The sequence below is a fragment of the Pipistrellus kuhlii genome, unplaced genomic scaffold (genome assembly GCF_014108245.1).
Source record: "Pipistrellus kuhlii isolate mPipKuh1 unplaced genomic scaffold, mPipKuh1.p scaffold_m20_p_2, whole genome shotgun sequence".
Lineage (NCBI taxonomy): Eukaryota > Metazoa > Chordata > Mammalia > Chiroptera > Vespertilionidae > Pipistrellus > Pipistrellus kuhlii.
The window spans coordinates 180,199,471-180,226,284 of NW_023425515.1; the positions used below are offsets into that span (position 1 = coordinate 180,199,471).

Here is a 26,814-nt window from a genome sequence, read left to right on the forward strand (position 1 = left end):
CATTCCCCCAGCCCCGAGGCGTGACCTCACTGCCATAATGTACTGAACAGTCGGTCCCTCCACATGGCATTCAGGTGAAGGCAGGTTTCTTACACCGAGATCGTCCAGGCAGGCCCGTGCTGGCTTAGCTTAGTGGATAGAGCGTTGGCCTGTGAATTGAAGGGTCCCGGGTTCGATTCCAGTCAGGGGCGCATGCCCGGGTTGCAGGCTCGATCCCCAGTAGGAGGCGTGCAGAAGGCAGCCAGCCAGTGATTCCCTCTCATCATTGATATTTCCAGCTCTCTCCCCCTCTCCCTTCCTCTCTGAAATCAATAAAAATAAAAAAGGGAAAAGAAAAAGGCCCAGGCGGGCCTGGCCTCTGTGGCTGGCGATGAGACCAAGGGCTAGGCTTCCCCTCTCCCTGCCCTCTCACCTGGCCCGGTGGCACCACTGGCAGCAGAAAGGCCTGAATCACCTCCCTTTAAAGGAGGCCCTTCGTGGCCCCCCACGCAGAGTGGAGAGGGGGGAAGCACAGAATGCCTGAGCGGGAGAAGAACCTGGGATTGGTCTGGTTTCAAGCACCTGGGCCCAGGTGGAGCCCAGGGCGGGGTGCCGGTCAGGCAGGCAGGGGCTGAGCCGTCTGGTCAGACCCACCTCCCGCCTTAGAAGTTTAGCAGAGAAGACGGGTCCCTCTGGCTTGGTTAACCTGGGGGCTTCCTAGAGGAGGAAGGCTTAAAAATAGGATTTCCTGAGGTTTTTTTTTACTAGGCCACCAGAGTAGAAGGGAAGGGTAGTGAGGCTTCCCTGGAGAAGACGTGGAAATAAATACCACGTCTGGCCCTGGGCGTCCATGCTCCTCCTAGCAACAAAACAAGAATAAACCCAGGGAACTGTGGTGAGTGGCTAAGAACACGACTCTTCCTGGGTTTGAATCAGTTGCCAGCTACATGATTTTAAGCAAACGGTTTAACCTTCCTGTGCCTTCGTCTCTTCACCTGTCAAACGCAGGGGCAGCCCTGGCCGGTGTGGCTCAGGGGTTTGGAGTCATCCAGCGCACAGAAAGGCTGGCAGTTGGATTCCTGGTCTGAGCACAGGCCCATGTTGTGGGCTCAGTCTCCGGGAGGGGGCGAGCAGGAGGCAGCCAGTCAGTGTTTTGCTTTCACATGGATGTTTTCCTCTCTCCCTTGCTCTCTCTAAATATCCATTTTTAAAATATTAAAATAAATAAATAAGGACGGTGACTGTGACCTCCCAGAGCCGTGGTGAGGTGCACATGAGTTAGAGAAAGTCAGAGCTCGCTGCTGCGAGCTGCAGAGTGCCAGGCTTCCTCTGGAGGTGTCACCTTTTGTTACTGTAGTTGAGACCGGTTGCTGGGGCAGTTGAAGAGGGAGTTCAAGAAATGGAATTGCTGTGCAACTAGAAGTCCTTCGGGACCTGGCCGAGTTGCAGCCCCAGAGTCGTCAGGCCGGGAACTAGGGCGGCAGAGCCCCTTTGTGCCCCTCAGTCCCTGGTGACCCAGCACTGGTGGGCCAAGGAGGCCCCTCTTCCCAGGCCCGGGGAGAGAGACCGGAAGGGGATCGGGGTGTCTGGTCACCTGGCAGCCAAAGGTGACACGGAGCTGCCTCGCCCGCCTGCTGCTCACCAGCCTCAGCGGAGGGGACAGTCTGGGGAGAAGGAAGCAGAACATTCTCGTGGTGAAGAGCAGAGAAACTGCAGAGGGAGGGTTGGTCACGTGTCTGTTCAGTGTGTGTGTGTGTGTGTAAGAGTGAGTGTGAGAGACTGTGAGACTATGTAACAGAGGGAGAGTATGTGTGTAAGAGAACAAGGGGTGAGTGCATGTGCGTGCCAGTGTGTCAGAGAGGGAGGGAGAGTGGGTGTGTGGGAAAGACACGGTGAGCCAGTGGGAAAGGATGTGTGTAGTAAGGGAGAGCTACGGGTGAATGTGTGTGTAAGAAAGAGTGAGAGTGTGTGTTCCCTCAGTGTCCCCAGGTGCCCAATGTCACCTGTTCCGGACAGAATAAGAAACACCTCCCCCCGCCACCGCACCCCAGAAAAAATAAAAGCATCTCTCCCCTCCCCCGACCCTCACCTAAGCGGAGAGCGTGCGGCTGAGTCAGCAGGTGCCGGGCCGGAAAGGCTGAATTCTGCGCCCGGGTCCTTGCTCCGGCAGCAGCGGACACCTCTCAGCCAGCCGTGTGGTTCGGAGGTCACTGGGCTGGAGCTTCACGGGCTCCCGTGGTGCAATCGTTCCCATGACCATTCACACCACTGAGTCTCGGTTTCCTGCCCACGTAGCAGAGGGTTTGTGTGCTTTCCACAGCCCGTTCCAGCTCTCACAGCTGCCCCGCCCCTGATTCCGTGCTGGTGACATCACCGCTGCAGAAGCGTGTGCTGTCTCACCTGGCTTTGTGGAGACACTTCCGGCCTGCAGGATAGGGCCGGCTGGTGGAGCCAGGGCCTGGAGGGAGGACCCGTCCGTCCTGAGCTAGGTGCCCAGTGACAGAATCCACCGCCTGCCCCGGGGTGCTGCCTTCCCGTGGGCAAGGAGCCACGCCTGGACCCCAGACCTTCCGCCTCGGCCTGGGTTTGGCCTCCCCTGGCCTTGCCTGGCAGGTCCCAGAGCTGCTCCTGAGGGGCAGGGCCAGCACAGGAAGACCTGGGGAAGCACTGGCTCCCGCCCCGGGAACTCTGGGACCTGCTGATGCGGAAGGGAGTGCACTGTGTCCGCGTCCAGAGCCTGGGACCCAGCCCTGGGTGCCCGGGCCTGTCCTGCTCCTGAGCTCCAGGTCTGCTCTCATAGGAAGGCCTCTGTGGTGGAGACGTGGGGGAGCAAAGGTCTGGGGGTGAGAAAAGCATGGTGATCCCCACCAGCTCCTCACAGAGGCCCTGACCCTGCGCCACCCGGTGTCCCCGGTGCACAGCCCCGGCCTCGCTCAGAGCACACGCGCCCTTGAGTGAAGGATCCGTCAGCTCTCTATGCAAAAGTCTGAGAGGCTTGACGCTAGAGCAGAACTCCTCCCTTAGGCCCTGGGGAAGCCCCCGACTCTGGCTGAGCCCCAGCTTTCTCTTCTGCAAAACGGGGACAGTGCCGATCCCACAGGGCTGCTGTGAGGAGGAAAGCGATGCTATGAGCCAGGCGCCCAGCACAGAGCCTGGCGTGTGGTGCCCCCTTAGGAGAAAGGAACATTCGTCATGTCACTGCTCTTGGCTTGTTTCACATGCCCCCTCTTACCTCCTCCCCCCCTCCCCCGGGGCTGTGGCCCCCCCCTGGGTGTCCAGTGCACTGCCAGGAGAGTTTTGTGGGGATTTAAAAGATCTGACCTGTTGCCGAAACCGGTTTGGCTCAGCGGTAGAGCGTAGGCCTGTGGATTGAAAGGTCCCGGGTTCGATTTCGGTCAGGGGCATGTACGTTGGTTGCGGACACATCCCCGGTAGGGGGTGTGCGAGAGGCAGCTGGTCGATGTTTCTCTCTCGTCGATGTTTCTAGCTCTCTGTCTCTCTCCCTTCCTCTCTGTAAAAAAATCAATAAAATACATATATTTAAAAATAAATAAATAAATAAATAAATAAATAAATAAAAGATCTGACCTGCTAGGTAGAAGTGGGAGCTATCAGCCTCCTGCCCTGTGCTGTCTCCTTAAAGTCTGCCTTCCCCTAAGGCAGCCATGAGCGCTCAGCTCTAGGGCAGGTGGGGGTCGGTGTTGACAGGGTCTGCTGGCCAGAGCTAGAGCTGGACTCCTGGCCGTAAGAAGCTGCTTCCTGGCTCCTGCCTGCAGGAGGGGCTCAGATGCCCTAAACCTCCATGCCATCCTGTCTGCGCTGGGAGTGTGACACTGTTGTCCTGTTCCCACCATTCTTGCACGTGTTATCTGTCCTTGCTGGGTGCCAGGGAGAGAGAGGAAGCTGAGTGACCACTGTGGGGTGAAGATGAAGAGAGCCATCAGAGAAGGACAGACGGGGGTGGTCAGGGAATGCTTCCTGGAGGAGGCAGGCAGAAGCTCACAGTGTCAGCCACACATTGTGGGGGTAGAGGCACAGGAACAGTGTTCTGAAGAGACAAGCTCAGGGGGGATGTCCCTCAGGCTTGCGGACTGAAGGGTCCTGGGTTCGATTCCCGTCAAGGAAATGTGCCTTGGTTGTGGGCACATCCCCAGTGGGGGGAGGGTGTGTGTGCAGGAGGCAGCGGCTGATCAATGTTTCTAACTATCTCTCTACCTTCCTCTCTGTGAAAAATCGAAGAATTATTTGGGGGAATTACAAAGAATTTGGCAAGGCTGCAATGTAATGATTTATAGTATGGAGCATGGGACATGAGCAAGACCAAATGATGGAGGCAGTGCTGTATAGCAAGGGATTTGGAGTCAGTATGACTTCACCATTCCCAGTACCAGCCAGCTGACCACCGAGGGCTTACTGGTGGGCACTGCAAAGACTGGGGGACTTTTAAGTAGAAGAGGTGACTTCCGTCAGGTCTGTTTTGAAGTCAGGACAGGGGGGCTTTGGGGATGGCCTAGGAGGGAGATGTGTTCTTTCCCCCCAACACGTTTTGAATGAATCCTGTGTGCTTCGCACTGTGACAGGGTTCTGGGCCTGGGTAGTATTTTGAGTGAGTCTTGACCTGTAGCTATTCTGACACTACCCAGATCAGCACTGAGAGCGGGAGGGGCTTTGGACATGGGAGGGATGTTCCTCCTCCTTCCCAAGGACCACAGGGGTAATGAGAGCAGAGACCTGTCAGGTGGGCTATTGGGAATCACATGAGTAACGGCCCAGCCTTGTGCATTTTCAATTCAGTAGATACTTGTTGAACATCAACTGTGTCCCCAGCCCTGGGAATCCCATAATAAAAGGCTAATATGCAAATCTACCGAACTGCAGAACCACCGGTTACTATGATGCTCACTGACCACCAGGGGCAGACGCTCAACACAGGAACTTCTCCCTGGTGGTCAGTGTGCTCCCACGGGGAGTGCTGCTCAGCCAGAAGCCAGGCTCGTGGCTGGCGAGTGCAGTGGCGGGAGCCTCTCCCACTTTTGCAGCAGTGCTAAGGAGGTCTGTCTGGTGGCTTAGGCCTGCTCCCAGTGCGGAGCGGGCCTGAGCCAGCAGTCAGACATCCCCAAGGTCTCCCAGACTGCAAGAGGGCGCAGGTCAGGCTGAGGGACATCCCCACTGAGTGCACGAATTTCGTGCACCGGGCCTCTAGTAAAAGTATAAACAGATATGGAATCTGCCTGCTCAGAGCTTACAGGGAGGAAAACAAGAGCTTTTTACCTTGAGCAAAGTGCCAAACATTCTTAACCAAGCTGACCCTGGGGTTATGGTAACCCAACATACAGTTAGATGTGCAGGCCCTCCCTCACCTCCCCAAAGCTGGCATTGAGAGAAGCTGTCTCGGACGGGGACTCTTGCTCCCTCCCAGCTCTGGGTATAGAGCCCTGGGTGGCCCACTGCTGCTGGCTGGCCAGGACCTGGCTGGGGGAGATGGTTGGTGTGTCTCAGGCTGAGGGGATGTTCAGGCCCTGATAGGGAGCGAAGATTGGACAGGTTGACGTATAGATCTGCAGTTTGATGGGAGCTGGGGAGTCTGTCCCTGGAGTTTGTCCTGGTTCTGCTGCTCATTTGCTGTTGTGACCTTGGGTATGCCCCTTCCGCTTTCTGAGCCTCAGGTGTCCCTCTTTAAAGTGGGCGGGGTTGGGCTAGAAACAGGGTGGCAAGTAGGTTTTGGCTCACAGGCCAAACTGATTGGTTGCTCTTGGCTTCTTAAGCAGCTCTCTGGGCTTGGCAGCAAAGCATGCCCATCCGGGATTGAAGGTCGCTGCATGCATTCTGCAGGGCGTGATCTTCAAGCTCCATCCTGCATTGGTCGCTTTGGTGGTTCTGCTTCCACCTGTCTCCTGTGTCACCCCTCCACCAGCCTGTGGTCCCCTTCTGCTTAAAGCCTTCGTGATGGGGAGCTCACTATCTCCCCTCAGACAGAATTGTTAGGTGGTTATGCCCGGTCTTGCGCCTGCCTCCCTGAACTTGTGCCCGGATGATGGACGGCTTGGGTTCAGGCCTAGGGAATGCCTTTGTACGTGGAGCCTCAGTGATGGATATATAATTTCTGCCTTCTGGACGCATCCAGAGCCACTGCTTTCTGTATTTTGACAGTGAAAGAGATAGCATCTGTATATCTTTTGGGGGAAAAAAAAAAAAAAAAAAAAGCACTTTAAAAACATTCACTTAGCATAGACAGCCACCCTGTGAACCCTGCGTTATTATCAGGGTCTTTACAGTGAGGGACTTGAGAGTAGAGAGTTAACAGAACGGCCCCTGAGATCAAGCCTGTGCCCCTCTGGCCAGCGTCCTTTCTCCTCCCCAGCCCCGTCCCAACCTTCTGTTCCGTTCTCTCGCCCTCCTCAGGTTTCCACGTGATCCCCACCATCTCGAGCATCGTCCCGGAGAGCTGCCTGCTGATCGTGGTGGGGCTGCTGGTCGGGGGCCTGATCAAGGGCGTGGGCGAGACGCCCCCCATTCTGCAGTCGGACATCTTCTTCCTCTTCCTGCTGCCGCCCATCATCCTGGACGCAGGCTACTTCCTGCCGCTGCGGCAGTTCACGGAGAACCTGGGCACCATCCTGATCTTCGCCGTGGTGGGCACGCTGTGGAACGCCTTCTTCCTGGGCGGCCTCATGTACGCCGTGTGCCGGGTGGGCGGCGAGCAGATCAACAACATCGGCCTCCTGGAGAACCTGCTCTTTGGCAGCATCATCTCGGCCGTGGACCCCGTGGCCGTGCTGGCTGTCTTCGAGGAGATCCACATCAACGAGCTGCTCCACATCCTGGTCTTCGGGGAGTCCCTGCTCAACGACGCCGTCACCGTGGTGAGGGGTTGGGGAGCACCCCCACGCACATGCAGGGCACAGGCCCCAGTCCAAGTCCAGAGAGACCCACGTCCGCCTGCTCATCATCGTAATAAAACAGCCAGTGTCCACTCCTGCTTACTGCGGGCAGGCATCACGCTGAGCGTGAGACATGGGTGACTTTACTTAATCCTCATGGCACCCTTAGGAGGTGCTTAACATTCCCGCTTTATAGAGGAGGAATCAGGCCCAAAGAAGGTCAGTAACTTGCTAGAATGGGAGAGAACCAAGGTTAGAAGCCAAGTCCGTCTGACTCCGGGCCTGAGCTCTTGGCCTGACCAGGTCGTATGCTCCTTCCCTGACTTGGGTTGTGATATGATCCTGATTGAATTGCTTGCCCTCTTCCTGCCTCAGTTTAACCTTTACGGACCAGTTGGGAGGGGTGTTTCCACTTTCACGTTGGTTATGCCTTGTTAAGAGTTTCCTAGGTGCAGAGTTCTGGGGCAGCACCTGAGGAAAGGGGCCTGGCTCCCAGAACCCCCAAAAGTGATGAAGTAAAACGGGTTGGCCGCTTGCTCACTGTGTGACTGTCCCTCTCTGGGCATCACCTGGGCATCTGCAATGTGGCGGAGGAGTCAGTGCTTCCCTCCCGGGTCTGGTGAGAATGGACAGCCCAGCGCAGGGTCAGCAGCTCTCGATGCTTGCACGTACCTCCTCCCCGCCGGTTCCTCAGGAAACGGATACGTGTGTGCGCAACTCACACTGTGTTGTGAAAACATCCCCCTCCCCGAGGGGCCCCTCAGCAGCTGCACACACAGGAAGACACAAGGGCACGTGTGCGCCCCTGCATGCTCGTACATGCACCCCCTCTTCTCCACCCCCAGCCCCTCAGGAAGCTGCACCTCAGAGAAGAGGCAGACAGGGGTGGTCGGCTGCTGACAGCCTTGGCTTCCTCTCCTTCCCCGTCCCCTCCTCGACTCCTCATGGGGCTGGCAGAGCGGCTGGCTGAGCAGGCAGGACCATGGTCCTGGCCCCTTTGGCACCCCCTCTCGCCGGAGTCACCACATGAGCCTGTTCTCCATCTGTATCGAGTTGCAGGGTTCTTGCAGGAATCACACTCACGAATGTCGAAAACCACTGGGTGCCAAAGGTGAAGTCCTCCCGTTGGATCTGGGTGTTGGGTTGGCACTACCAGGGAGCGGTGGGGCGTGGTTGTGTCAGGTAGACACTCAGCCTGGCCACCTTGGGCCCATGCCACCGCTCACACCACAGCAGTGGCCGTGGTGGTGGTGACCGCTGGTGTTCACTGAGCACTTCCTGTCTGAATATGCATTGCCTCATCTAATCTGCACAGAAACATGAGTGGGTGCTGCTGTTATGCCCATTGATAAATATAAATATATATAATTATTTTTCAGAGAGGAAGGGAGAGAGAGAGAGAGAGAGAGAGAGAGAGAGAGAGAGAGAGGGCAACATCAATGAGGAGAGAGAATCACTGATAGGCTGCCTCCTGCAGGCCTCACATGGGATCAAGCTCACAACCTGGCATGTGCCCTGACTGGGAATTGAACCTTCACCTCCGAGTTCATAGGTCAATGCTCGATCGCTGAGCCACACCGGCTGGGCTCTGCCCATTTTTTAGTGAGGAAACTCAGGCACTGAGAGGTTTCCTAACTCATCCAAGGTCACATTCCCTGATAACTGATGTGGCCGAGGTTCAAATCTACACAGAGTCCAGAGTCCAGATGCTTACCACTATGCTAACCGCCTCCCTAGTCCCGGGGATGGCAATACCAGGCCGGAAAGACAGGCCTTGTAACTCCCTACCCACCCCATAGGCCCAGGCAGTGTACCCTGAGGACTACGGTATCTCCAGGCTGGGGGTGAGTGCAGGTAGCCCAGGGCTGAGAACGCACCTGCGTCTGCTGCTGACCTGCCCTGACTCTCAGCTCGCACCCTTTCTGCAGCTCTGGTGCCTCAATTCCCAGACAGAAACCTGAAGGCTGTCTCTGAGCTGCGCTGTCTCTGAGCTGCTCCGTCTCAGAGCAAGTCCCCCCCCCCCCCCCCCCCCCGCCTCCAGGGGCTGCCCAGGTACTAAGAGCTCTGGAGCGTCCCCTCTCAGGGATCCTCAGCAGCCCCCTTGTCTGGAAACTTCCCAGCTAGTCTCCTGACACCTGCCAGGAGCCAGCACCTGAGAGAGGGCAGAGCCTCAAGGACAGGCCTGCCAGGGAACAAGTTCTGGGCCCAGGTCTGTGGCCCCTGGGCTCGGGGCGCTCTGACAAGTTGCCTCGCCGCTCTGAGCCTCCGTGAGCGAGGCAGGCACCCGGGGCCCACCCACCTCACGGGGCTGTTGTGCGTCAAGCAGGGCGACCACTGTCCGAGGGCCCTACGGTGTCTGAGGTGCCACTTAGATATCTGACGAAAGTGTTACAGTGACTATTTCCCAGGCCAGGAGTGGGCGCCTTAGACTCTAAGGTAGGGGTGTCGAACTCAATCAGAGAAGGGGCCAAAATCTAAAATCCAGCCTAAATCGCGGGCCAAATGGTTTACTGAACAGTCATAAACTGTCATTGTGATGGAAACGCAGCGGAGTGCAGTGATGACAGCGCGGTGCGGGCCACATTGCAAGGCCTGGCGGGACAGATTTGGCCCGTGGGCCTTGTGTTTGACACATGTGCTCTAAGGCTTGGAGAACCTCTCATTCGTAGCATCTGAACTTGGCTGCTCATCACCACCACCTGGGGAGCTTGTTGAGTAGCGGTTTCTGTCCGCCCTGCCCCCCACCCCCAGCAGAGAGTCCCAAGCAGGGTACGGCCTGGCCTCGTGTATTTTCAGAAATCGTCAGAGGCTAAGAAGTCCTGTTGTAGCTCATTGTCTGAACCGCCCCTGCTTGACGCTGAAGGAGGGTCATGATCTGCCCAAATCACACGGTGAGAGGCCCACAGAGCAGAGCCAGGCACAGCTACACTGTCATGGGCGCCTTTATTAACTACCGTGTTTCCCCGAAAATAAGACATCCTTCGAAAATAAGACCTAGCGCATGGAAAGATAAGACATCCCCTGAAATTAAGACCTAGCGCAACTTTGGGAGAAAAAATTAATATAAGACACTGTCTTATTTTCGGGGAAACAGGGTAGTTTAAGCCTCACAGCAGCCCAGTGAGGTGGGTCCTATCACCCCCTCTTTGTGGAGAGGAGAGCTAGCGCAGGGAGACTGATAATCTGCCTGGTGACTCTGGGGAGCAGCAGAGCCAGAGGCCAGCCAGCAGGGGGCTTCAGAGCCGCGCTCATAACCAGCCGGGCACCAGGGCCCACCCAGGCCCTCAGGGCACCTGCTCGGCGCCAGGGCTTCCCTGTCACCATGCGGCCTCTCCCTGTGGCCGTGGTCCTTGGAGGGGAGGGGATGACCCTGGTCTGACCCCGGGGAGCCTCGGGCAGGACCCCGCCTCCTGCCCACCAGCCTGCTTGCCTCCTGCAGGTCCTGTACCACCTCTTTGAGGAGTTTGCCAGCTACGACCACGTGGGCATCGTGAACATCGTCCTGGGCTTCCTGAGCTTCTTCGTGGTGTCCCTGGGCGGGGTCTTCGTGGGCGTGGTCTACGGGGTCATCGCGGCCTTCACCTCCCGGTTCACCAACCACATCCGCGTCATCGAGCCGCTCTTCGTCTTCCTCTACAGCTACATGGCCTACCTGTCAGCCGAGCTCTTCCACCTGTCGGGCATCATGGCGTGAGTCTGGGCGTGGCATGGGGAGGCCACCACTTGGATGCCCTGGGCTTGTGGGGTCCAGTCCAGGGGGCTCCCCAGGCCTCAGCCTCAACTCCAGGGGGGAGACGAGCTCCAGGCTCCGGGCCCTGGGACCACTCCGGAAGCACCGACGTTAAAGTTCTGCAAAGTCCAGCCTTGCTACTGCTTTTCTTTCTTCTTTTTTTCCTTTTTTACAGAGAGGAAGGGAGAGGGATAGAATCAGAAACATTTATGAGAGAGAAACATCGATCAGCTGCCTCCTGCACATCCCCTCCTGGGTATGTGCCTGCAACCAAGGTACATGCCCTTGACCTGAATCGAACCCGGGACCCTTGAGTCCACAGGCCGGTGCTCTATCCACTGAGCCAAACTGGTCAGGGCTGGCCTTGCTGCTGCTCGCCCTCATTTGTCTCATCGGAAGCCGTTGGTTGTAGCTGTTCCCTCAGCAGCCCCAGCGGAGGCTCCAGGCTTCAGGTGGAGGGAGGAGTCTGGGGGTCCTGAGGCCTCAGCTGGTCTTGCTGTCGGAGAGGGCGATGCAGAGGTGTCCCCAGAGGGAGGGCTTCGGAGGGCAGAGGCGGAGCTGGACGGCGAGGTTCGGGGGGAGAGAGAGGAAGCTGGGCCACAGGTGAGGGAGTCAGCCCCAGGCCACGGGCAGGTGTGATGGGTCCTGTTGGGCAGGCAGAGAGGCATCGGGGCCGAGGCACAGCCTTCGGAGTTGGTCAGACCCGAGTCTGAGTCTTAGCTCTGACCCTCGTCCGCAGTGGCAGTGCAGGTGGCTTAGTTCCCCTCGTCTTACAGAGGACAGACTGCGGACGAGGAGGGCTGAGAGGGGGGAGCCCACCGAGGAGCTCAGTGAGCGGACCTGTCAGCTCCGGCAGAGGGCTCTGGAGGGTGCCCCCGGCTCCGAACCCCGAACCCCGCTCTCCCTCCACCCCCAGACTCATTGCCTCGGGAGTGGTGATGCGCCCCTACGTGGAGGCTAACATCTCCCACAAGTCCCACACGACCATCAAGTATTTCCTGAAGATGTGGAGCAGCGTCAGCGAGACCCTCATCTTCATCTTCCTCGGCGTCTCCACCGTGGCCGGCTCACACCACTGGAACTGGACCTTCGTCATCAGCACCCTGCTCTTCTGCCTCATCGCCCGGGTGCTGGGTGCGTCCCCGGAGAGCCAGGGAGGGGGGAGGGGTGTGCGTGTGAGTGTGTGTGTGTGTGTCAGGGAGGGGGAGGAGGGGTGTGTGTGTGTGTGTGTGTCAGGGAGGGGGAGGGGGTGTGTGTGTGTGTGTGTGTATGTCGGGGGGAGGGGTGTGTGTGTATGTGTGTGTGTGGGAGGGGGAGGGGTGTGTGTGTGTGTGTGTGTGTGTGTGTGTCTGCGCGCACACGGCAGGGCTTCCCCAGTCCTCCTCTCCGCAGGCTGAGGCTGTGCTGGGCCTTGGGGAGCAGGTCTGATCTTGGGGAGACGGTCAGGGTGTGTCGGAGTGGAGGGCCCTCAGGAACTCGGTGGTTCTGGGCCGTTGGATCTGAGAAGGACTGAGGCGCGCACAGCCGGGGCCTGAGTTCCCGGGCTGTCCGTGGGCAGGCGGCTTTAGCACTTGCAGAGCTGCGTGCAGCTCCTCCAAACCTGTGCGGCCACTGGGGCTGCGCGTGGGACCTCGGTGCTTGCGCTTTCCAGACCCACCTCGTCCGGTGCTTCCTCACCCTGGGTCTCACTGACTCTCCGAGATTAGGCCTGTGGCCTGAGCCTGGCGCGCTATTTTAATTTTTTTTTTTTTTAAGATATATATTTTATTGATATTTCACAGAGAGGAGGAAGGGAGAGAGATAGAGAGCCAGAAACGTCGACGAGAGAGAAGCATCGACCAGCTGCCTCCTGCACACCCCCCACCGGGGATGTGCCCGCAACCAATGCACATGCCCTTGACCGGAATCGAACCCGGGACCCCCCAGTCCGCAGACCGACGCTCTACCACTGAGCCAAACCGGCTTCGGCCTGGCGCGCTATTTTAAAACCCCTTCATCGGTGCTTCGTCCTCCACAGAGTCTGAGGGTTGAGGTTGGACCCAGACCTCTGCATTGTGTAATTTTTATTATGGAAAACCTCAACCCAGAGAAAAGTAGACCCCCATATGCCTGTCATATTTACTTAATAGCTATCACCCTGTTTCATCTCTTTCCCATCCTTCTCCCCACCTTTGGCCACTGGAGGCGCCCCTTAAGAATCCACCCAGCCCTTGGACTGAGAGAGTCGGAGCACCCTGGGCTGAGGGGCCTAGGAAATGAGTGAACTGGTGCTCGCTTCGGCAGCACATATACTAAAATTGGAACGATACAGAGAAGATTAGCATGGCCCCTGCGCAAGGATGACACGCAAATTCGTGAAGCGTTCCATATTTTTAAAAAAAAAAAAAAATAAAAAATAAAAAAAAATAATAATAAAAATGAGTGAACTGAGGGTGTGTGTGTGTGGGTGTGGGTGGAGTGCTTACCAATGGAGGCTTCCCCCGGAGAGAGGAAGCCAGGAGGGGCCGGAGACGGCCTGACCGCTTCTCCCTCCGCCCGGGCAGGTGTGCTGGGCCTGACCTGGTTCATCAACAAGTTCCGCATCGTGAAGCTGACGCCCAAGGACCAGTTCATCATCGCCTACGGGGGCCTGCGCGGCGCCATCGCCTTCTCGCTGGGCTACCTCCTGGACAAGAAGCACTTCCCCATGTGCGACCTGTTCCTCACCGCCATCATCACCGTCATCTTCTTCACCGTCTTTGTGCAGGTGCTGGCCGGGGTGGAGCGGCCCTGCCCGGGGGCCACGGGTTCTAGTCCCAGCTCCACCAACACCTTGCTTCGCCACCTTGAGCGAGCCACTCCTCCTCTGGGCTTCAGGCTCCTCAGTAGTTAAGGGGGAATTGTGATGAGTCATTGTGAAGTGACCCATCGGAATATGGAGTGAGAACGCTGCCTAACAGGAACCCGGTGGGAGAGAAGTAGGTACAGCTGGCAAGCCCAGGATGCTCATTATAGGGCTTTAGGAGAGTGACCTAATACCTAGGGCCTCAGTTTCTGCATCTGTGAAATGGGAACACGGGGAATTGGAAAGGTTGCTGAGCCAGGGAGCTGGAGGTCTGGAGGCAGCCCAAGCTCTGCTGTCCGCATGACCCTGGGAAAGACCCTCCCCCCATTTCTGGCTCTCAGCCCCATCTCTGAAGTGAGGGGACTGGACTAGATGACCCTGAAGACTCCTTCCCGCCTGCTGGGCAGCGGTTTCTGTCATTCGAATGACCCAGGCTTAGCTGAGAGCCCTCCCCGACCCTGCTTCTCGTCCCCTAGCAAGCCCCGCCCGGGATTGCACGAATCCACCTTACCTGACCTGTGCCCTTGGGCAAACGAGAAAACACTGGGCCTCCGTGTCCCCGCCATTCGCTCCGTCTTTCCTGGACACTAATCCCGGCAAGTGTCCTTCCTGCCCAGGAGAGGAAGCCTCGGGCGGCACTTACTTCCTGTCCTTGAAGAGGCGATGGGGCTGCCTCTTCTGTCCTCCTGCCCTGCTTACATTCAGAGATACTTTATCCCCTCACCTTTGCAGGCGTATATGCTAATGGCTTATCAAGCCCATTTCCAATGAAGGCAGCATTGAGGTGGTTTGAATCTGGGTCTGCTGCTTCTGTGAGACCTTAGAAAGTGACCGAATCCCTGAACCTCAGTTTCCTCATCTGTAAAACAGGGACGGTGAAAGAACCTCCCTCTTATGGTGCTGTGGGTGCTGAGGAGCTGATACCAGTAAAACACAGCTGGCTCTGGCACGTGGCAGGTGCTGTTCAGTTAGCTGCTGCCGCCGTTACCCGGTGCCCCGTGGCCACAGCCCTGCCCGGGAGCCTGCCTTGGGGGTGCAGAGCACGCTCTGGTGGAGCCCACCCTGAAACCCAGGCCCTCGACCCCTGGCCTGGCCTAGATGGCCGTGTGAGGCATGTGGCTGGGCGGCCAGACCTCTGACTGTCTTCAGGAAGAGCAGGCCTTGGGGACCTGCCTGTATAGAAATGCTCACATGGAGGTTGAGCTGCTGGGGCTTTGGAGCAGAGGGCATCCAGCCTCACAGAACCCCGGGGAGATGGAGGCTGCATGGCCTCCCTGTGAGGACAGAACTGGAGGCCTGACACCCCCCTGCCCCCTAGGGTATGACCATCCGGCCCCTGGTAGACCTTTTGGCTGTGAAGAAAAAGCAAGAAACGAAGCGCTCCATCAACGAGGAGATCCACACGCAGGTACTGGACGCTGGGCCCTCGGTTGCAGGAGAAAGTTTGGGGGGTAGCTAGTCCTTGAGTCCATGCCTTGGCCCTTATCCCAGGACCAGGTGGTCCTTAAGCCTCTTGAGGTCACAGGTCAAAGGGAGGTGTCGTATGAGCAGCTGGGAGCCTGAGGAGGGAGCATCAGGCACAGGTGGGCTCAGAGCAGGGAGTTCAGCCATGCCCTAGCGGCAGAGGGTTTGAGGTGCCCTGGGGTTCAGGATGAGTGCGGCATGGGCACCACCCGCTGGCTGCTTCTGGAACTACAGGGCTGATCTGAGCAGAGAAGCACTAGTTGTGAAGGTGGGGGGGCCTCCTCAGAAGACTTGGTAGGGAAAGAGCCCAGTAGTGAGGCTTGACCTGGCCCTGGGCCCGTTTCAGTTCCTGGACCACCTTCTGACAGGCATCGAGGACATCTGTGGCCACTACGGCCACCACCACTGGAAGGACAAGTAGGTGACAGGCCTGGTGGGTACGTGGGTGGGGCGGGGCAGGTAAGGGTCTCCCAGGGCCTGGGTGTCACCCCACCCCGAGGAGCTGGCTCCATCCGCCGTTTCCTTTCTCCCACCAGGCTCAACCGGTTTAACAAGAAGTACGTGAAGAAGTGCCTGATCGCCGGCGAGCGCTCCAAGGAGCCCCAGCTCATCGCCTTCTACCACAAGATGGAGATGAAGCAGGCCATCGAGCTGGTGGAGAGCGGCGGCATGGGCAAGATCCCCTCTGCTGTCTCCACTGTCTCCATGCAGTGAGTGTGCATGGCCAGCCTGGCGGGTTCTGCACCCGCACTAACCCCGCAACCCCCGCCGGGAGCAGGCCACACTGGGGCTGGGGGCGGTGAGCAAGGCCCCTCTGCCGTCCTGTCAGGGCTCTGCCCCACCTGCTCCCCCAGGCCTTCCCCTGAGTGACTTCCTTCTGGCCCAGCCCAGAAGGCTCTGGGGTCACAGGAATTTTCTTGGGGACCTAATCCCTGTTGTGTTGTCCCAGGAACATCCACCCCAAGAACCTGCCTGCCGAGCGCATCCTGCCAGCACTCTCCAAGGACAAGGAAGAGGAGATCCGCAAAATCCTGAGGAACAACTTGCAGAAGACCAGGCAGCGGGTGAGGGGCTTCTCCCCGTCCCCCCTCCCCCCCAGGACAGGAGCCCCTCTGCCCCCTGGCGGCTCCAGCCCTGCCCCACCCATGCCCGGGGCCTGCCCCGCCTGACGCTGTTCCTCCGCAGCTGCGGTCTTACAACAGACACACGCTGGTGGCAGACCCCTACGAGGAGGCCTGGAACCAGATGCTGCTCCGGAGGCAGAAGGCCCGGCAGTTGGAACAGAAGGTGCGTCCGGGACTGAAGCGGCTCCTTCCTTTCTCTGGGCTCTTCCTCTTCCTGCCCCCGCCACTGAGCCCTTCTGCAGACGGAACACTCTGCTCCGGGGGTGTTGCTGCTTTGCCTTCTCCTCCTGTTTCAAAAGCTGAAAGCTGAGCCCAGGGCAGGTTCCAAGAAGGCTTTCTCCCTCGAGGAGCAGTGCAGAGTCCAGGCCCCTCAGATCCCCAGGCATCTGTGCTTTGACTCCTCTTGTTCTTGTGAGAAAACCAAGGCCCCGGGGAAAGACAGGTGCCCAGAATCACAAAGCAAGGCACTCCTCATTCATTCATTCATTCATTCATTCAGGAAACATTTGCTGAGTGGTCTTTAAGTGCTAAGCCTCTGTGAATCCCAGCGAGTCCGCCCAGTCCCTCCCTTACAGAATCTCTCATGCAGAGGCCCCTGTGGCACACGAAGTGCGAGGGGCCCCGAGCACCTTGAACAGGGAGGGAATGGGGTAAGTTTAGGAATCAGATCCACGATGGGGGAGTGTGGGCAAAGGAAGGTCCAGGCAGAAGGAAGATCATGTGCATAGGTTCCCAAACACAGAATTCTAGAAACAGAGGGTTCAGCCCTAGCTGGTTTGGCTCAATGGATAGTGTTGGTCTGTGGACTGAAGGGTCCCAGCTTCGATTCCAGTCAGGGGCACGTGCCCAGGGTGTGCAGGAGGCAGCTAATCAATGATTCTCTCTCATCATTGATGTTTCTAGCTCTCCCCTCCCTTCCTCTCTGAAATGGATAAAAATGTAAAAAATTAAAAATAATAATATTTTTAAAAGGAAACAGAGGGCTCAGCTTTTGGGGAAGGTTGATAATGGAGTAAGGCTGGGGCTTTATTCTGCAAGCACGGAGAGCCATGAGGGTGCTATGTAAGGGAGTGACATGGGGAGGGGGGAGGCAGCCCAGATTAGGGTGGTGGCAGGGGGAGATGGGAAAGGAGTGGGTAGATTCAAGAGACATTTGTTTATTTTTTAATACGCTTTTATTGACTTTTAGAGAGAGGAAGGGAGCAAGGAAGAGGGACAGAAACATCAATGAGAGAGAAACATCCATTGGCTGCCTCCTGCACACCCCTTCTGGGAATGCAACCGGGCATGTACCCTAACCGGAATCAAACCAGGGATCTCTTGGTTCATAGATCAAGGCTCAACCACTGAGCAACACCAGCCGGACTCAAGGGGCGTATAGGAGGGGGAACTAGTAAGATTGGTCATCAGTTTGAGGTGGGCTGAAGGAAGAGGAGGAGGAGTCAGGGGTCACGTCTAGCCTTCTGATTGGGTAGGTGGGAGTGGTGGCCGTGACGGGGGAAGCCAAGAAAGGAACAGGTTATGGGGGGTAAGAAACTGAGTCCATTCCCAACACGTTGCATTGAGGTGCCCAGGGGCCACCCGGGACCCGGTGTCCACTCCTGAGCTGACTTTATGGATCGGTCCCCGGCGGGCAGGTGTGGATGGAGCCAGACTGAGCAGTGTCACCACGGGAGAGGCAGGGCAGCAGGAGGTCCAGGGCCACCCAGGAGGTTGCATCGCTTGAGGGGAGCCTGGGCCAAGCCCTCAGGAGCCCCCGAAGTGCCAGCACGGCGCAGCCTGATGAGGACTGGCCAGGAGGGAGCGGGCGCCCACGCACGCCTGTGGCCAGCAGCCCCGGTGCCATCAGAGGGGCTGCCTGAGCTCACGCCTGTCTGCTCTTCCCGTCAGATCAACAACTACCTGACGGTGCCCGCCCACAAGCTGGACTCGCCCACCATGTCTCGGGCCCGCATCGGCTCAGGTAAGGCCGGGCCCGGGTGCCCGGTGAGGGGCCTGGCGGCTGGACACTCAGGGCCTCGCAGAGCCAGTGGGGGGACAGGCTTCATCTGTGCGGGGAGCTGGCTGCCTGGCAGGGGGCGGGCGGGGGCTGCACCATTGGGTCTCCAGCAGGTGGAGGAGGCGAGGGCGACCTTCTCTCAGGCCTGGGGCCCTGGGGTGTCGGTGACTCGGAAAGGAGCCCCAATTCTTGGTCTGACAGGGAACAACATGGGAGAGGGGAGCCCGGGTGTGAGGGAGGAATGAGGTCCCGGACGGGATGACAGACTATCTGACAAGAGTTCGTAAAGGCCCGGAGGAGTAATCCCGACACCAGGATCGCTGCCCTCGCGGGGGCTGAGGTGGGGCGCATGCCGCTCCGGGCTCGGGGGCAGAAGCCAACCGGGCCTTGTTCTTGGTCCCCAGACCCGCTGGCCTATGAGCCGAAGGCAGACCTGCCGGTCATCACCATCGACCCCGCCTCCCCGCAGTCGCCCGAGTCCGTGGACCTGGTGAACGAGGAGCTGAGGGACAAGGCCCTCGGGCTGACCCGGGACCCCAGGGCGGCCGACGAGGAGGAGGAGGACGGGGGCATCGTGATGCGGACCAAGGAGCCCTCTTCCCCCAGCACCGACGACGTCTTCACGGCGGGGCCCGCCGACAGCCCCGGCTCCCAGAGGATACAGCGCTGCCTCAGCGACCCAGGCCCCAACCCCGAGCCCGAGGAGGGAGAGCCCTTCATCCCCAAAAAGCAGTAGCGCCGGGCGCAGGGGCCGCCCTGTCCCACCAGAGACTCTCCCACCAGAGCAGGGGCTGCTGGGAGCTGGGGGCGCCCCTCCTTCCTGACCCGCATGGCAGCTGGGCCCAGCACGGCTTCCCCCGCCTCCTTGGGAAGCTCCCCCCCGCGACCTCCACCAGAACTGCCTTCCCGTCCATCCATTCCATTCGGCAGAACCGCTGGGCTGTGAGGCAGACCCTGCCCCTTCCCGTCCGGCTCTCCCCTCCCCGGAGGAGGGCCTCCGAGTTTCCCAGACCTCGGCGCCCCCTCCTCCTCCTCCATCCTCCTCCTCCTCATGCAAGCCAGTCTTACTTTCTAACCAAAGAGCCTCTGGCTCAGCCCGGGTCCCCCCTGGGAAGGGAAGGAGCCCAGGCCTCTCCTGGCCTCGCCAGGCCCTTCCTTACCGGAGGAAAGGCGGGGAGCAGTATCTGAACCCCCACTCCCCCCCCCCCCCCCCGCCAGCTTTGCCATCCTGGCCGGCGGCCCTGACGCCCTTTCCCAGAGCTGCGCCTCTGAGCTTCTCCGGGTGGAGTTGGGGCGCTTTGGAACGTGAGCGACGGCTTTCCCAGCACTGCAGCGGGGACCGGCGGGCCCTCGGCGGCTGGTGTCAGGAGAGAGGCCTGCAGGGGCTCCAGGCAGTGCTGCCTTTTAACCTGTCGTGTTTGTCCCACTCCCATGTCTGATCTGTCTGCACAGAGGCCATTCCTGTTTCTAAAACATTTTCAAAGCCCCTGGCTGAACGAAGCCGCGCCCTCCTCCGGAGACACACCCCCCCCCCCCCCATTTGGCCTGACTGCCCAGCGCTCCCCAAATCGAGTATGTCCTCTGCCTCCTGGACTCGGAACGGCGGCCCCAGGACCTTGATTTCAGAAGCGAACCCCCACATCCAGTCATGTTGCTCTCCCACTCACAGATGCTGGGCCGTCGGTCCTGTGCTCCCCTCCGTCCTGCTGGCCCGTTCTTTCTCTCGTCCCTCCCGTCGGCCCCAGGGACCTCTCCCTCTTGGCTCCCGCACCCGACTGGCTGTGGCGCCCAGTCCTCAGGGGAGCAGACCTCCCCCGGGCATTGCCCGCCGGCCGGGGCCGGTGGGTGGGCAGAGTCCCAGGCTCCCGGGGCCTCTGCTCACGGCACACACTCCCACCCCCACTGCTACCACGGCCAGGCCCGTGGAGTCTCCTCCCGGGGCACCCCCCCAGGATCGTGCAATAGTCAGAGTCCCTCTTCCCAGTGGCCTGGGCAGCAGGTGCTCGCCTGTCCCCCTCTATGCCAGTGCTGATTTGGGCAGGAGTCACCGTGCAAGGGCGACGTGACAGCCATGCTCAAAGCCACCACAGCTGCTGCTGCTCTGCCGCCTGTACAGAAGAAACCAAATCTTTTTCGTATTCTAATAAATCCATATGAGTTTTTAATAGCGTCGAGGGCTGTTTCCTGGGGGGACAAGGGGTTTTGGGGCCCTGACTGTCAGGATCCCAGGGTTGCAGAGCCAATGAGATGAGCAGCCCCACCATTTGGAAGGTCAAGAGGGAATGGGACCCTAGACATGGGGTGGGGACGTTTGGGTAGAATTTTGAAACCCCAACACCCCCTGAGTGCTTAACTCCAGGAATAATCAGAAAAGTGCAAAAACTATACTGAAATACTGTTATACACACCCCAGATGGGTACAATTCAAAAACCTCACAGATCACAGTGACAGGGCGTGAAGCAATGGGAACTCTCATACCTGCTGGTGATAAGCCCAACTACTTTGGGGACAAGTTGGGCATTTTCCAGTAAAGTGGCATAAATACTTATACCCTGTGCTCCAGAAACACCACGCTGGGAAAATGCCCCAAAAGTACATGCGCTGTGAACCAGGACACCGGTACGGAAGTGCTCAAAAGAGGCCTGGCCTTGGCCTGCGTGGCTCAGGGTTGAACGTTGACCTATGAACCATGAGGTCACAGTTCGAATCCTGATTATGACACAAACCCATTTGTAGACTCAAACCCCAGTGTGCAGTCAATGATTTTCTCTCTCCATCTCTCTTCTCTGAAATCAATAAAAATATATTAAAAACAACAACAACAAAGGAGGCCTGGCCGCGGGGCTTGGTTGGAGCATTGTCCTGTGCACCAAAAGGTTGCAGTTTGACTCCCGGTCAGGGCACATTCTTAGGTTGCAGGTTTAGCCCCTGTCAGGGTTCGTGCGGGAGGCAACTGATTGATGTCTCTCTCTCCCACAACGATCTCTCTCTCTCTCTCTCTCTCTCTCTCTCTCTCTCTCTCTCTCTCTCTCTCTCTCTCTCTCTGTCAATAAAAACATTTTTTAAAAGTATTAAGAGAAAAGCCAAAACCGGTTTGGCTCAGTGGATAAAGCATCAGCCTGCGGTCAAGGACATGTACCTTGGTTGCGGGCACATCCCCAGTAGGGGGTGTGCAAGAGGCAGCTGATTGATGATTCTCTCACTGATGTTTCCAACTCTCTATCCCTCTCTCTTCCTCTCTGTAAAAAATCAATAAAATATATATATTTTTTAAAAGTATTAAGAGAAGAATTATTTATGTAGATCAAACTGGAAACAATCAAAATGCCTATCAACAGTAAAGTAGATAAATAAATGTTGTTATATCATACCATGGAATATTAAACAGCAATGAAAATAAACAAATGACATGGATTAATGTTATAAATCCAGTGCTAAGCAAAAGAAGCAAAACATAAAAGGTACATTGGGAATCATACCATTTATATAAAATTCAAAACCAGAAAACTCTAAACTGTATTGTATAAGGATGGATAAACTATAAAGAACTGTAAAACTATAACACAAGGCAGAGATTTCCATAAATACAGAATGATTACCCTTAAAAGGAAAGGAGGGGATGTGATTGAGAAGGGGCACACAGGATTCCTGTGGTGTTGGCAATAGTCTATTTCTTGATTTGGGCAGTGATTACACATTTTTTTTATAATTATACATTATACTGTGCTTTTGTATTTAATGCAACTTTCTGTGTGTGAGTTACATTTTACAATCAAATCTTAATACAGAAACAAGTTATTATGAACAACTTTATCCCGATATACTTGAAAATGTAGAAAAAATGGGTAAATTTCTAGAAAACTTTTACTTTCCAAAACGGAATCAAATAAAAGAGAAATGAGATATCTGAATAGTTCTATAACTAGTCATCTATTGCTATGTAACAGATTACCACAAATTTACCAATTTAGAAAAGCACATTTATTACCACATGATTTCTGTGAGTTAAGGGTCTGGATACATCTTAACTGAGTGCTCTGATTCAAGACCTCACAAGTCTGCAGGGCTAGGCTGGCATCTGAAGGCTGAGACAGGGAAAGATCTACACCTTTGTCTTCATAGGAATATGAGCTTCTTGGTGTTAGACCATGCCTAACAGTGGCATCAATAGGTTTATGAGTAGAGGTGCAGAGGGAGGCAGCGGGAGGAGGAGAAAGCAAATCCAACTCTACAATAGGATCAATTGCAGGTGGACAAATGGCTGCCCCTCCATGGAGGGAGTTTGTGTGATCAGGCTGTGAAATCAGAAAAATACATAGTACATTAGTATTGGTCTCTGGCCCTGGGTTCCTGGCACAGAACTCCTAAAATCCTTTTTCATAAGTGATAGGAGCAGCGTTTGTTCTGTTAAGATGACCTCAGGTGGGCTGTTCGATGGCTCCTGGGTGCGGGCTGGTCACCAAAAAAAACCAAGCCATGATCAGACGCTTAAAATGTTCAGCGCCGCCCATCATCCTTCAGAGAGAGGAGAAGGGCTAAACATGGGGTTAGTGATGATCATGACTTCATGAAGCCCCCATAAAACCCCTGTAGTTTGGGGTTCAGAGAACTTCCAGGCGGGTAAGCACATCCACATACCAGGAGGGTGACGTGCCCCAACTCCACAGGACAGAGGCTCCTGCACTCGGGAACCTCCCAGACCTCACCCTATGTCCTTCTTCATCTGGGTGTTCATCTGCTGCCTTCACCGTACCCTTTATAAACTGGTTCCTACAAGCAAGTGTCTTCCCGGCTCTGGGGGCCTCTCTGCACACTAACCACAGCCAAGGGGAGGAGGTCGTGGGAACCTCTGATTTGTACCCACGGCAGACAGACATGGTGGATAACCTGGGGACCTACTATTGTCCTTGGCCTCTGGAGTGGGGCGCTGCCTCCTGGGACCGAACCCTTACCTGTGGGGTCGGACACTGTGTCCAGGTACGTGGGTCAGAACTGAGTTAAACTTCAGGACACGGAGCTGCTGTCCTGGAGAATTGCTTGGTGAGGAGAAAAAACCCCCACATATTTCAGTGTGAAGTGTTCTGTGAGGAGGAAAGGAGACACAGGATAAAAAACAAACAAACACACACACACACACACACACACACACACACACAAAGACACACAGATGGGAGAACTGTGTAGGTTTTTCCAAAACAAAAGCTATCACCTGATGCCTCACTGAGCCTCAAAGATACAGCTTTGGCCACTCAGAGGGGATGGTGGCCAAGCTGGCTTAGGCGGCACATATTCATGCTGGAGAAGCCAGGCAGAGCCTCTCCCGCCTCCCTGGCCACTTTGCTCATGGGCCCATTGATCAGGTTCTTTTCTTTTAAAAAAAATATATCTTATTGACTTTTTACAGAGAGGAAAGAAGAAGGACAGAGAAACATCGATGACAGAAAAACATCCACCAGCTGCCTCCTGCATACCTGTCACTGGGGATGTGCCTGCAACCAATGTACAAGCCCTTGACCAGACTCGAACCTGGGACCCCTCAGTTCAAGGGCCGACGCTCTATCCACTGAGCCAAACCAGATTAGGTTCTTGAGCACCTGTGGCTCGCGGGAGACTCTCCGAACCCGGGACATCACCATGCAACAACCTGCCCTCCTCTCGGGGAGCAGATGGAATTAATAAACTGTGACTATCAAGCAAGTTCTCCCAGAAGATAAATTATACATACTGCAACAAGGGGGAGGAGAACATGTGAGGTTTGCAAAATTCTTACAGGAATTTGTCCTTGTCCTGAAGAAGAAAAAAAAAAAATGCTGGCTTGCTGTTTTAACGGTTCTATTAGGAAGTTGAAGCTCTTTGTACCTCACGTAAGACAAGAAAGTCATGCTGGTGTGTCACCTCTGTGGCTGCCTCGCACGAGTGAGAGTCACAGCCAAAATACGGCCAATTCTGTGCCCAGGGGATAACAGCCAGATGTGGCTCAGTATTATCTTAGATCATGATAACGGGGCAGGGAAAAGCCGGGGCTCTCTTGTCCTCAAATCGAAGACTCGTTGCGATTAGAAGCATCACAGGTAAGGCTCAGCGGAGGCTGAGATGGCTCCTTGAATTCTGTCCAGGTCCTGGAAGCAGAGAGGAAGGGAAAACACGCACAGGGGTCCCGGATTGCTAGCATTGCCTTTCAAAGGATGCCCTTTGACAGCCGGTCACCTGGCACAAACTCTCTCACCATCTGGGCGAGAGTCTTACCACAGAGCACCTCCTTGTCACCACCTCCAGTCTCCCTCCTTCCATGGCCCTGCTCACATGGCAAGGCCGCCAGCCACTGCCCAGAGCCACCCTCGGGCTGCTTCTCCTTCTCTGAAAAACGGACGGTTTCTCGTCGCTGCCGCTGCCGGAAACGGGCAGCAGTGTCACAGCCATCCGTCTCCGGCGGGCCTGGCCGCTGGCGGAACCATCTGCTAACAGGCTGTGGTGAGAGCTCAGAATTGCCTGAGAAATGCCCTCCGTGGCTCATCCTGGGTTACCTGGCAACTAGCAAGCCAACCAATGGCTCCCTGTCCCTAAGGAGGGGCTGTGCCTGAACCCAGCCGCCCATGGGATGAGGCTGAGGTGGGGCCAGCCCTTCCCCAAACAGCTGACACTCTGGTTGAGACTGCTTACCACTCATATCCCCCTCCCGCCCCATTCCATTGCCCCAAGGTCATCCTCATACTCGCCAATGGAAAGGGCCAGCATGGCAGGGGGACCAGGCTGCTGCCTCCAGCCTCAGCCAGGGACCCCGTGCTGCTGAGTGTCCCCGAGCTCCTGCACAGCACAGACTAGAGCTTGCTTTTTTTCTTTCTTCCTTCCTTTCTTTCTTCTTTTCATTCTTTCTTCCTTTTTTTCTTTCTTTCTTTCTTCTCTTCTTTCTTTCTTTTAAAATATATTTTACTGATTTTTTACAGAGAGGAAGGGAGAGAGAGAGCTAGAAACATCAATGAGAGAGAAACATCGACCAGCTGCCTCCTGCACACCCCCTACTGGGGATGTGCCCACAACCAATGTACATGCCCTGGACGGGAATCGAACCTGGGACCCTTCAGTCTGCAGACCACCGCTATATCCACTGAGCCAAACCAGTTTCGGCAGCAAGACTAGAGCTTTCAATCCTCGGGCATCTGGTCCCAGGGACCTGCCCCTGAGGAGCAGGTGGAGGGAGGGCAGCCTGAGAGGGACTCCGGGGAGTGAGCTGCGTGCTCAGCAGCCGCTTGGGCTTCAGGACACGCCTGGACCCAGCCCTCTCCCCTGTGTGCCTTCTCCCCTTGATGACGATGCTGCCGGGCAGACCTGCCTTTGTGGCAAGGTCAGACAGCACTCAGCTCTCATCACCTGGTCCCCAGGGGCGTCCTGTCAGGCTTGTAGCTTCCCCGGGGCCCAGCAGCTTATGAAAGCGATGAGCTATTTCTCAAAAGGAGAACGGTGGCTTGCAGAATGAGACAGCTTTGCTCTGAAATCCTGGCTCCTGAGCAGAGTGGAGCCTCCTGGGGCTTGTCCCAGGCTCTGTGAGGGCATCTCAACATGCCATCGACACACTCTGGGCCTGGTACAATTCCAGCTTTGGAGCAACTGCCATGTGTGAGGGCAGGCAGCCGGTCCTCACGCCATCCAGGGCCCTGGTGACAGAGCTGCCTCCGGGAGAGGGCTGCACGGCACCTGCCTCGGGAAGGGAGACAGATCAGCTGGGGCACTGGGCCTGGACCTCGGCCCACAAGCTTCCCCAGCCCCAGAGTCCCCCACTGAGAACCTGAGCTCTATCTGCCTTTAGTTCCACCCAAGGGATCAGGATGGACCCTGGATCTTCTTAGGACTTACTAGAGGAAGTAGGATAACATACCGTGTTTTCACTTGAGTGTACACTGAGTGGCCAGATTGTGATGTTCTCTGAATGCATGGTAATCTGGCTGCTCAGTGTGTGTGTGTGTGTGTGTGTGTGTGTGTGTGTGTGTGTGTTAGAGGCCCGGTGCATGAATTCGTGCATGGGTGGGGTCCGGCCAGCCTAGCCAGGGGGAGGGGGACATGGGCAGTTGGCTGGCCTGCCTGCTGGTTGAACTCCTGGTCGAGGGGACAATTTGCATATTAGCCTTTTATTATTGTATATAGGGTATACACTGAGTGGCCGGATTATGATCTCTGAACGCATTATGCATTCAGAGATCATAATCCGGCCACTCAGTGAACATCAGAACAGCCCAGGCCCCAGCACTGCAGAGTCTAAGGCAGCAGAGCCGCGGCGGGACTCCAATACACATTTATCCCCGCTCCCCGCCCCGTGATTCTCATCCAGGGAGTCTGCCAGCCACGCTGGTGGAATGCCTCAGGGCCAGGCAAGCCTGGGTCCAGGTCCAAGTTCCGTTCCCGTGTGAGCTTGGAACCATTTCAGCTCTGAGCGACGGGTTTCCAAAAGCACAGGGGTCTCAACAGCACACATGTTTAGGTCTCCCGTGCGAATGTCTAGGAATGCAGTCGCGGCTGGTGTGGTGGCACCACAGGCATTAAGGACACAGACATTTTCCTGTCAACAGTTCCAAAACCCTCCACATTCAGCTTTGGGTTCTGGGTCCGAAATGGCAGCCCCAGGTCCAGCCAGCGTGCTGGAACGGGGGGAGGGAGGAGCAAGCGTCCTCCGACGGAGGGTAATCCGTCCAAGTTGCACTCACCACTTCCACTTACATCCCCGGGGCCAGGACTTGGTTATACGGCTGGATTTTCTGCAAGGAAAGAGGGGACATGTCCATTTCTATTTGATTATAGATGATGATTTAGGCACAAAAAG

General features: G+C 56.6%; 1 protein-coding gene and 1 non-coding gene across 2 annotated transcripts in view; both read left to right on the forward strand.

Moving 5' to 3' along the window:
* SLC9A1 (solute carrier family 9 member A1) overlaps positions 1-20,166 on the forward strand; it is a 53,209-nt gene extending 33,043 nt beyond the window's left edge. The window contains exons 2-12 of the mRNA XM_036447406.2: positions 6,382-6,842; positions 10,300-10,550; positions 11,507-11,724; positions 13,134-13,336; positions 14,733-14,822; positions 15,225-15,295; positions 15,415-15,588; positions 15,828-15,942; positions 16,064-16,165; positions 17,893-17,965; positions 18,406-20,166. Of these exons, the coding sequence (XP_036303299.1) occupies positions 6,382-6,842; positions 10,300-10,550; positions 11,507-11,724; positions 13,134-13,336; positions 14,733-14,822; positions 15,225-15,295; positions 15,415-15,588; positions 15,828-15,942; positions 16,064-16,165; positions 17,893-17,965; positions 18,406-18,737 (2,090 nt within the window). The 3' untranslated portion in view covers positions 18,738-20,166. The remainder of the gene's footprint in view (positions 1-6,381; positions 6,843-10,299; positions 10,551-11,506; positions 11,725-13,133; positions 13,337-14,732; positions 14,823-15,224; positions 15,296-15,414; positions 15,589-15,827; positions 15,943-16,063; positions 16,166-17,892; positions 17,966-18,405) is intronic.
* Positions 12,858-12,964, forward strand: LOC118724979. The gene has a single exon (XR_004989747.1). It is a non-coding gene; the product is annotated as a U6 spliceosomal RNA (small nuclear RNA).
* Positions 20,167-26,814: the final 6,648 nt, after the last annotated feature.